This window comes from Acipenser ruthenus, chromosome 2 (genome assembly GCF_902713425.1).
Source record: "Acipenser ruthenus chromosome 2, fAciRut3.2 maternal haplotype, whole genome shotgun sequence".
Classification (NCBI taxonomy): Eukaryota; Metazoa; Chordata; class Actinopteri; order Acipenseriformes; family Acipenseridae; genus Acipenser; species Acipenser ruthenus.
The window spans coordinates 9,998,142-10,009,933 of record NC_081190.1 but is presented as its reverse complement, the minus strand read 5'-3'; the positions used below and the strand labels follow the sequence as shown (position 1 = coordinate 10,009,933).

Sequence of the window (11,792 nt, the reverse complement as noted above, 5' to 3'; positions counted from 1 at the left end):
CTGGGCTGGAAAGGGCAAATCAAAAATATATCTACAGCAATTCAGGAGTGTGATGGTTTTGTATCAAAGGTTAAAGCAGAAATAAATTCAGATGCATTCGATTTATTATTTGATTTATTGTGTATTATTACCATGCGTTTTCAGTTTCTTGGATTGAATATATTGTATTATTTGCTTTTTGTATACTTTAATTTGGAATATGCAGTTAATTCAATACAGGAATTAGAAGTTGCATCCTGGTACCAAATTACTTCCAGTACTTTGGGTGCTTAAAACAACCTGTACTTAATAGAAAGAAAGAAAAAAACAGTCGCATTCATCTTCTTGCTGTCTACAGGAAGTCACAACTCCTCCCCTTCCTATCTGATAAGAGTGCAATTAAGTACATACAACCTGACTGAAAGTATACAGTTATTGAAAGAGGTTATTGTGGGCCGAGTAGGCGATCGTTTGCTTCGGTCTAAGATCATATCAGTATCACATGGTTGAGAGAAAAGGGAAGGAAATGTTGTCGAGATGAACATAGTCGGTACACCCTGCTCTGTATAGGCGATCCGAGAATTTGTTTCAACTGTTCATTGGTTTCACTTTAACAACGAAAATATTCCGGGACCTTATACAGCTCCTGTCTGCTGTACTCACGTGATCAGTGACCTGCGTTGTTATTAGAAAGTGGCAATGCAAAACGAGATAAAGAGGAATGATCAATCCTGTTAGACTGGTTGGAGGAGGTATTTGTGATTGTGAGTGCTGTGTTGTTCTCTGATTTAATTGCACACCCAAGAAAACTACCGAAGAAGAAAACACGGGACGTGTACAGAATGGAGTCCTTTCAAAGCCGTGAGTATAAGGACATGAGTATGCTAGTTGATTTCTTCGCGCTACTACCTAGCAAACACAATACATAAAGTGGTCGGCTTGTTGCAGGGCACAAAGTTGCAACTGTCAGGGCCCTAATTAAATGTAGGTACAGTAACAGCGGATCAAGGGAAGGTCAAGATGCGTGCTGTTAATTATCGACATAGAAAACGATACTAGAAAAGACATGTAGTACGAAATCACTACGCCTTGTCCTGTGAAGCTGGATGACATGTGGTTTTATTAATACAAGGACGTGCCGAGCAGGACAGCAGGTGTTTTCGAAAGTGTTTGTTGCTGTTATTTTTGCGAAGACTGTGAGAGGCGGGGCTATACGCAGCAGTAAAATAAACCAACTGATGCATGTGTGTGTGTGTATATATATATATATATATATATATATATATATATATATATATATATACACACACACATACATATACACACACATACATATACACATACAGCTTTTATATATATACTTCTATTTATTTATTTATTTATTTAAAAAAAAAAAAACACAGAAAGTGTAATAAAATCGTGAACAGATCATGACAGAAAAAACTGTAAATATCTATGTGCCACGTACTTTAACTATGAAACAGTAACGATTAACTTTTTTCAAGTTTGCCTATTTCATTGATATGCTTGTCTGAGAGTTGAGATTCAATAATCAGGAACAAGACAATGTGACAAAGTCCCTTTCATCTTATGTGCAAGGGTAGCCTTTTCTAGAATTATTTAGATGGCTTAAACCATTCTAGAGTTGGGGCACACGATTTGTAATTCTCACTTATATCATTTGTATTTTTCTGAAGACCCATGCTATGAGATTCACTGGTCAATAAATACAAAATTCACATTGATATTTCCTTATGCTGTGCATTGACGAGTTACTGAAAAACACCTACACTTTTTTTTTGTTGAGCTAATTGGTGCCGCACTGTTACGTGGGTGCAGCTTGTATGCACTCGGATGCACACCACACGTGTAACAACAGTAACTGGTGCCTTTAGTGGCAGGGCATCAAATTCGTGTTGACGATCACTTTGAGTCATGTCTTATTGAGCGGGAATCTCGGTCAAGTTGCAATAGAAGAGGTGGTTGGGGAATAGCCTTTATGGATATTGCTATGTAATACCTGCATACCCTTTCTGAATAGTGAAACAGGAACCATGATTCATAAAGTGTATGAGCCTCCCTTTCTGTAGTTGCTTTTGTTGTGTTTCGTCTTTGGGTTGCAGCTTTAACAACCTGTCATTGTGTACAGTACTTAACTCTGAAGCAGGTAAGCAGGCGTTTTCCCAATGAAGGTGCACCAGATTCTCATGTACCCCTGTTTCTGTCTCCTTGTGTGTTGAGAGGGCCAGTTAATCAGGTTAAGCGTTAGATTGTAAAGTGTGTGCCTGTGTAAGGATGCAGCTGAGGAGTGCACCGCTAGGGTGGCACAGTGGAATCTGAGCTTCAAGAAGCATTCTGAAAGGTTCTCTTGTATTAACATAACCATCCCAGGACAGCTAATACATTACAAATACTGATGCCTATGACGTAGGAAGGAGGGAAGCACACTATTATGCTAATATTTACTGATCTGGAAACTAGCAGGAAAATGGCAGATGCTGACGACCCTGCACACCCTAATTGTCAGCATCAGAACATTTGGCTGTGGAACAAATCCTTTCTTTTTTTTTAATGTATTGGGTTTGCTTTGAAATCCTGTCACTTGAGGCCCACCATTCTGGTTCTTTGTACTTGTAAAGTGTGTTCCAATGACTCACTTTGGGCTTCTAGAGTGTTCATGATGTCAGCGTGGCGTTTTTGTCAGGTGCATGTGTACCAGGTCTTTTTTTTAACAATGTGTTGACAGCATGCGGTTGTTTTGTGATACTATTGTGCACATTTTGTTTTGCGTGAGACAACAGTGTTCCCAGTTCACCTGAAGTCATGTCCATGTTCTTTATGTATTCTTTAAATCTACAAGACATATGAAATAGAATAAAGCTGTAGTCTCTCTGATTGGTTACAAATGGGAGCTTGTGCTGATAACATACAGATAAAATAGTTTTCTGTGTTATTCTTGACATTAGTCTAGTACAGTACTAGTCCAGGACAAATGATTGATGATCCAGAAGACAGAAAAGCAACGACACACACACACACCCACACACACACACACATAGAAGGAAGTGAATAAGGAGGGATGCTCATGTGGGTTTGAGTGAGTGAGTGTTGGGTGTCTCTTGATGTTGTTAGAGATGTCATCTCATGGAGTTTGGCGCACACACACACACACACTTAGAGGGAAGTGAATAAGGTGGGGTGCTCATGTGGGTTTGAGTGAGTGAGTGAAGGGTGTCTCTTGATGTTGTTTGGTTGGTTCTCTCAAACTGTACAAAATTATTTAAAATAAGAGGCGCCCTTCATGCAGTGTATTAACTTCAATCAGAAAAGCCAAGATTGCACACAGGAACTACTGTTAAACTTGAAGTCGTGCTGTTTCTTTACTTTCAAATTGTGTTCTATGCTCTTAGCACAGGGTGGCATCTATACACAAGGTAAGATGTACTGGAATCTTTTGAATTGTGTTCTATGCTCTTAGCACAGGGTGACATCTATACACAAGGTAAGATGTACTGGAATCTTTTGAATTGTGTTCTATGCTCTTAGCACAGGGTGGCATCTGTACACAAGGTAAAATGTACTGGGATCTTGATGAATGCTGAACAGAGAGGGATTGATTTCTTTAAACCCTGGTGTTGATCACATGACTCCTCTTGCACTCCGCAGGCAGTCTTTACCAGGTGACCCACCGGGGACGCCGCCTAGATTTAAAAAACTGTTATTGCATTAACTGCTCGAGACACATTAACTGCTCCACGACTCGAGACACATTAACTGCTCCACGACTCGAGACACATTAACTGCTCCACGACTCGAGACACATTAACTGCTCCACGACTCGAGACACATTAACTGCTCCACGACTCGAGACACATTAACTGCTCCACGACTCGAGACACATTAACTGCTCCACGACTCGAGACACATTAACTGCTCCACGACTCGAGACACATTAACTGCTCCACGACTCGAGACACATTAACTGCTCCACGACTCGAGACACATTAACTGCTCCACGACTCGAGACACATTAACTGCTCCACGACTCCAGACACATTAACTGCTCCATGACTTTTTATGGAGCACTTGCACCTGTCATATTATACTTGATATTTTTCTAAGTGAACCACCTTTTTTATTGCATACTGTAGCAATCTGTGCAGCTGCCAATTTTATTAGCAGAAGAATTGGGCCCTACCTTAAAAAGCTCAGACTTTATTAGCTATAGTTAAAAATCAAAGTACCTTTTGCTTATAAGCATGTGAATCACATGCTTGTTGATTCATATCTCCCTTCCATGTGTTAGACCAAAACTAAAACACTGAATGAAGAAGTAGCATCTCCCTATGCACATCATAACCATCTCAATTCACACTAGTACCATCTCAGTGTTTTCTGCAGTTACTAATACCATCTCAGGGTAGTTATTAATACCATATTGGTGTATTCTGCATTTATTAATACAATCTCAGTGTAGTTATTAATACCATGTCAGTATATTCTGTAGTTATTAATACCATCTCGTTGTGTTCTGCAGTCATTAATACCATCTCGGTGCAGTTATTAATACCATGTCAGTATATTCTGTAGTTATTAATACCCTCTCCGTGTATTCTGTAGTTATTAATACCATCTCTGTGTATTCTGCAGTTATTAATAACATCTCAGTGCAGTTATTAATATCATCTCGATGCAGTTATTAATACCATCTCTGTGTATTCTGCAGTTATTTCCAAAGTGACTGAAAGGTAAGACAAGCCCGTGACATTGCTCAGGTTAAAAACACGCAATTTGATGAACGGCAGTCTATCTGATAAAGCGCGTGGGTGTTATTTATTTCATTTGAAAAGCTTGAAGTGGCTCGACAGGTTTCCACATGCAGCAGAATGTGTGAATGCCTCTGGTGCTGCCAGCTACAGTACCTGTTCATTTACACAATACAAAGAATGTTTAAATCACTTCATGTTTGAGCTGAGCTCTTATTCATCATAAGTCAAGTCCGCACACTGTGTAGCGGCCCAGATAAGCTGCATACCTGCCGTTTTTTACGCATTAAAAATCAGAAATACGCACTAAATTTAAATTGAATGCGTAAAATACACATAGCAGTTTTCCTGCACAGCTTGTCTGCCTCCCCTAAAACCTCCACTAACAACTACATCTCCCAGAATGCAATGTCTTCAGTTACTAGGAAACTGTACACAAGAATAACCAACCTAACAAACATTATCCAATCTCTTGCAAGCCATGTTGTCTTTGCAGCCAATCACAGTAAGAATAAGAAAAATTCAAAGCTACACAGGTTGAAAAGTAAATTCCCCAGTCCAGCTACAAATCCAACTGGAACCATCGTTGGAGGCAACCACTAAAAAAAGGTGCCTATAATATTAAACAAACTGTTTTATAACATATTAATGCATGTCCTTATTTTATTTATCTGTATGGCTTTATATTGAAGTTTTAACATGTTCGAAAAAAATGCGCTGAGCCGATAAAGAACCTTGTAGAACACATGCGTGGTTGTATAGTAGTTCAAAGTAATATTGCAGTTAAAATGGAAGGCTCTTTGTTAATGCCTAATCCGTTATCATTAAAGATTGTACAATATTTGTCGAGATTACTCACGACTTCAAGGTAATATTGCATTTTGCCCCCTGAAAACACATTTTAATCTCTGTGTTAAAATTGATAAGTTACTTCCAAAACCTTATCTGGAGCGCTGTGTATTAGTGAACGAGGCATCTGTCTTTATTCTTAAAATGATGCGAATAGCTCAGTGCTCTTCAAGACTCCCTCAAAACACAGAAACTGCATAATGACATTAAATTAAGCACAAAGACAGGACGTTAATGGCATTTTACTGTAACCTAAACCAAACTGTGTTCCGCTTCACAAAGCCAATAGCTGTCCAGCAGGTCTTGTCTTTTTTAAATGTTTTTAGATAGAGTAATGATACTGTCCTTGTGGCATGCTGAACTCTTTAAGCCTCGAATTGCACTTTGCTGCCTAGTAAAGTGTGTTATCCCCTCCCCCATATGCTGCACTCTTCACTACATGAAGAGCCACACATCAGACTGCCTCCCATGTCTTGCTGCAGCCGAGCCTGTCCCGTTGACTGCACTCCTCTTCTGTGTGGGGAGTGCCTGGGGGGATCTCATTGGTCATTTCTTTCCATGGGATCCGTGACACTCGAATTGAAACAGATGGAGTTTGTCGACCTGCTATTTGAAATGTATTCCTCTTCCATGGGACGTACACATGACGGACCACCTCGTTTCCGGTGCCCTGAGCTATCATTAACCTCTCTTTTAATTGATCTTATTAACACACCAGTGTTAAAGTTCTGGGGTTTTCATCCCCGCTGTCTTGCTTCAGTAGAAGCTTTCCGAGCCTCGTTCTGTAATTTGCAAACACAGAGACCCAGTGCCAGTGGTTTAAGTGTGATCTGTGGGCTGAGACATTGTAAGACATGGTGTAATTCATACAGTACAGCAAGCAAACCCCGGCAGTCAGTGAGTGAACCATTTCACTTCATGAAGTAGGGTTTCATTTGAGTGATGCCAGTGCCAGTCCTTTGGATAACATGCACTGTTGTTGCTGCTGCTAATGTTCGTGGCCTGCTGGTTAATAGAAGTAGGGACAAGTGATTGTTTTCGTACATTGATTTGGATGGAGGGGGTATTCAGTGGGCTCTTGTGTAGAACTTATAGATTGTGATGTTGATTAAACACGTTATCTCTGTGTGTGTGTGGGTGGAGGGATGGGCTGTAGAAGGTTAAAGTAGCTAACTTATATGCACTAGCTGCCTGGAAGAAAGAGAGGGACGTATTGTTTAAGACTACACTTTGTTCATCTGAGGCAGTTTCATAATGAATAGCCTGGAGCCAGTCTGTCTGATAAGCAGTACAGCAGCTGCTGTCCTCTGTTTACACATCATACAGATAAAGACCGCAGAATACAGTAACGAAGCCTTTGAACACAGTAGCATTGCAATTGTAATTTCAGCAAACAGTTCTGCTGCTGTTCTGATTGTAATTGTATGCTCTTGTGGTTTATTTGCATCATCTTCTACTGGAGGGGTCTGTCCCCAGTGATGGATGTGCATTTCACATTATCACACAATGTTTTCTGTACACAGTTGTAGGTATTGATGAGTTACCCAATATGTTTTTGCCTGCTTATTAGGAATCTCATATACTGTATCAGCTGTGTTTTGTTGTTTTAGTTCTAGTCAATATTAAAGTGCATATAATAGTTTCAGGACACAGAGTTTAAAAGCTGCATTGAATTGAAACCCTTGTGTTCAAAGCGTTACAGGGCTTTTGCTGTACTACCTTGTGTTTTAAGATTCATTCCAAATTGCATGAATACACTCTTGTAGAATGAAGTGAAGCTACTGTTCCTTTTTTAAAAACCACGAGTTCAGCGTGACATTGCCTTGACCTAACCTCCGTGGTTGTTTTTAGTGTATTTATAGCCTTGAGAACTGCAAGATGCACACCCAGCATTATCACAGGGGCAGCATTTAAAATCAGTAAAACCAAGACGGCTTGAATTTCTTAAATATTGTGCTGATCTTAACAGCCATTGAGATAAACAGTGAATTTACAGGCATTCTGTATCCTGGTGGCAACAGCCTGCAAGAAGGCAGGTTTCAGTTCATCGCAATAAAACACAGTTCATTTAGACTGCAATCAGTTTACACACGCACAGTACACTCTTTGTTAAAGTCAATAGTAAAAGCTCTAAAGACACTTATACCTGCTCAGGGTGGTATGTTTGTTAGCAGTTGATAAGCTGTTCCAAGTACTACTTGTATATGAGCTATATTTAATTGTCTATATATGAGCTATATTTAATTATCTCCAAAAGACCAGTTGTCACCTAGCAACCTGCTGGCAAACATATGCCAGGAATCATCTTGCTCATAATGTGTGTTGTGTTTTATTGGAGCTTATGGTTCTGCTATAACAGTGAATCTTCATGTTCCAGATAGCAGAAAGGCATACAGCCTCCGAGTGAGAAACAGGATGTGCAGTATGTTGTGTTGCGAGATGACCTAGATCTGCTGTTGAATACCTCTCTTACTGGAGCTGCTGGCTTCAGTGCTGCACAAGTGGAACCTCTCAAATGGAGCACAGAAAGACTTTTGTCTCTGTGTTTAATACGTTTGCCATGTCCTGCACATGCACACAGCTTGCTTGCCTGAGTTGCCTGTTATCTTGGCTTGTAAAAATACTTCTGATGTATTGGGATGTAATACTGTAACAGAGCAGCTTTTAACTTTAGCCAATTTAGTAGGGTTCCAGATAAACACCCAAATTACTGTCCAATAGTTACTATTACAGAAATATTTTAAACAGAAAAAACTGTCTGACAGCGTAAAACACGAAGGTTACACTGATTCTACAAGGTTTTTGTTTCCATATGTGCCCAACAGCAGTACATATGTATAGTTAAATAGGAACTTGAATGACAAACAGACACATGAGTAATGGAGTTATCAGTTTCTTTATATTTGCTCATAAATGCTGACTAGTAACAATTCAATTATAGCAAATTGACAATTCACACAATGACTGTGTCAGTCAGCAACTAATATACAAACCAAAACAATAATCACAAGCAACAGAAATAGAATAAAAATACACACAAGCAAAACATTTCAATGAATTCAGATGGAAGTTAGTAACGGTGCTAGCAGCACCAGGGAGAACCAATAGTACAAAGCAAAAACAAATGTTCTGTACATCCAAACGCTGGAAAAACCCCAGATGTATCCACAATGAATAAAGGAAAACAAGCAAAAAGTAATGTCCCGAACGGGATGAAAGAATATTATCCACATTATTCCAAGCAGAACAAACGAAAAACCCCAAGCTGTCAGCGTTACTTCGGCCAGTAACTATGGATAACAAATATAAACCAGCTTGATCTCCCCCGATGATTTGAAGAGTCGTGTTGATTGAATTTAAACTCCAACAAAGTCCCGCTGCTGCACGATTCATTGAGAAAGAAAAGCAGGTCGATCCTTGAATGGTAATACCCAGACCAGTTGCTTCATTGTGGCGTTTATGGTAGTCCAGCAGAACCTGACTCATAAAAAATAAAAAAAAAAATTTTCTCTACTAAATGACTTCCAAATAAATAAACTAAATTACACCTAAAGCAAACTAGAAAATGAACTTCAAATAACTTCCACCAAACAAACAGTGCAGTGAAGCCGCAATGTGTTGCTAGAAGGTGGCGTCACACGGAACAGCAGACCAAAAAATGAGTTCCGTCACGGATGAGCCAATAAAACTATGTTAGTCCTCACTTCTTGTCCCAAAACATCCATCGCCCTATTATATAGGCAATGAAAAGGGAGTGGCCATTAATTGATCGATTTTAAAATTATTAGAGCAATGAACATAACACCTGGCCAGGCTTCCTCATAAACAATTAAGGACAGACGGTGACACGCTTATTGTGCCACTTCGTTATGTGGGCACGGCCACAATACAACCCAGAGATCAGCTTCGAAGATAAATCTACAGTAATACATTTTGTAGCAATAGCGTTGGTTGTCATAGTGTCACCAGTACCCAATGCTTTAATACTGCAGTATTGTTGCACAGGCTGTTCAGAATTGCAGCCTGTGAAGCAGATCAGGCGCTGGTATTACAGTGTCAGTTAGGAGGCAGACAGAACCTTCATTTAGTGCTGCTCTCCTCTGGGACTGCTGTGCTGCCAGCACATTGCTCAGCTCACATGTTTAAAGCATGCCTGTTTTCTGCTCCAGTGCCACACAGTGGGTCTTGATGACATTTTGCTTTCTTGTCTTAAAAGGGCTTACACCAGTGGTGTAGCGCTAAATCTGAAGGTCCCGGAACACAACTAAAGATAGATTTTTCTTAAACAAGAATGATAATACAAATTCACATTTGTATTTGTATACTGACCTTCTAGTAACACGTATAATAGGTAATGCATGTATCTCGTTATGTAATAAGTAGACGCCTCAACTGTATGCCATTCCGGGAAGAGCTTTGCTTGTGTTTGTGTTCACAGTCATAGTCGATGCGCTGCTGCTGTCGTCTTCGTCAGCAGTTTTAGTCTTCTTAAAGAAGCAGATGGTAGTAGAAGACGTTCCTGATGCTCTTTTCATTGCATCAAGAGGACTGCTGACTGAGTCGGACACTGTGGGAGATGTGAGTCATGTGACTTAGCTTGCCTATCATGCGAGTTCCGGCTCAACTACACCACAGTGCCTGTGGTTATCCTAGGATTACTCCCAGAATAAAAGGGGTTGATGCAACACTAAAGTAATCCAATTGTGGTTTATCCCAGGGGGAGAAAGGATGAGCAAGTCAGGGGGCGTCCAAAGTTATCCTCAAATACAGCAAGCATACACAACATTTTCAAACCAAAAAAAGGGCAAAAAATATGTTGACTTTAACAATAGAAACAACATTTTCCTGTGATATGCACTCTTCTGTTTTATTAATAAAATTGAATTTAATCTGATTAACTGGAGCTGACTCACTATTGCCTTTTAAATTCTTTAATCCCCGTGCGCTGTGTGAAATATCATGAACTCTGACAAAAGTGACATCTCTGCTGTCTGTAGTACTACTTCAGACAGACATGTGAACATTTCATGCGCTATACAAGTGTCATCTCCCATTGCGTGCTTTGTACACTTTCAGAAAATATTGATCATGTTGAAAGGCACCCTGAGCCTATTATGTATGAAATGTTTAATAGTTTTGTTAAAGAAGCCTCCAGCAATCTGCTAAAGCATTCTTCAGACTCGTGAGTTAAGGGCTTGTGACTGTGGGTTAATTTGTCATTATTCAAGCTCTTGTTCAATTGTTGTGCTCACGAGGTGAAGATATGTCTTGGTTGCAAGTTTCCATCTCCTCTAAGATTAGCTGAATATCGATATTTGCTAAATGAGAACCCACCTTGTTTTTTGTAACACCCTACTTGTAAGTCATATAAAAGCCCCCTTATTAAACTGCAGGGTTGCTGTGGTCACAGGTCAACCTGCAGTGTCTGCTCATTCTCTTAAGTAATTAAGCCAAGTGAAGAAGGCCCTGTCACAATGAACACATTACAAGCTGCTGTCATTGCAGGTGCATTCTGGGTTGTTATTATTATTATTATTATTATTTATTTCTTAGCAGACGCCCTTATCCAGGGCAACTTACAATTGTTACAAGATATCACAATTTTACAAAGAATTATTTTTTTTTACATACAATTACCCATTTATACAGTTGGGTTTTTACTGAAGCAATCTAGGTAAAGTACCTTGCTCAAGGGTACAGCAGCAGTGTCCCCCACTGGGGATTGAACCCACGACCCTCCAGTCAAGAGTACAGAGCCCTAACCACTACTCCACACTGCTGCCACTGTTCTTGTTGTTATATCAAGCAGGTGCATTGCAAGCATCCATAAACAGTGCTGGTGGCTTAGATGTGGTAAACTGTGCATGCTGGTGCGTTTTGCGATTCAGTGTTATTATTACTACCTAGTTTTTAACGAACAAGAATAATACATGTTTTTTATTTGTGTAGCACCAACGCTGTATAAGGAACCTTTTTTTATTTTTTAGGTAATTTCTTGATGCTTTCTTCTTGAGCATTAATATTTTGGTGTTGGAGCCTCTGTTCCCAGCTCCAGCTATGGACAGATACATTTCTGACAGACAAAATGAGCCTCCTTTCCCCAAGGGCCTCCTGAGAGATCCGTCTCCAACAAAGTAAACCTGCGTTGATTCAGTGCAAAGTACCCACAGCATCTCACAAGTTACTTTTAGTAGAGAA

At 39.8% G+C, this 11,792-nt stretch overlaps 1 protein-coding gene across 2 annotated transcripts in view; it reads left to right on the top strand.

The window, feature by feature from the left end:
• Positions 1 to 385: 385 nt before the first annotated feature.
• Positions 386 to 11,792, top strand: part of LOC131697728 (leucyl-cystinyl aminopeptidase-like) — a 33,111-nt gene continuing 21,704 nt past the window's right edge. Inside the window, exon 1 of one of the 2 annotated variants that reach the window (XM_058988784.1) lies at positions 386 to 840. In XM_058988784.1, coding sequence (XP_058844767.1) covers positions 822 to 840 — 19 coding nt within the window. In that variant the 5' untranslated portion in view covers positions 386 to 821. The remainder of the gene's footprint in view (positions 841 to 11,792) is intronic. The other variant, XM_058988779.1, reaches the window with a different exon arrangement.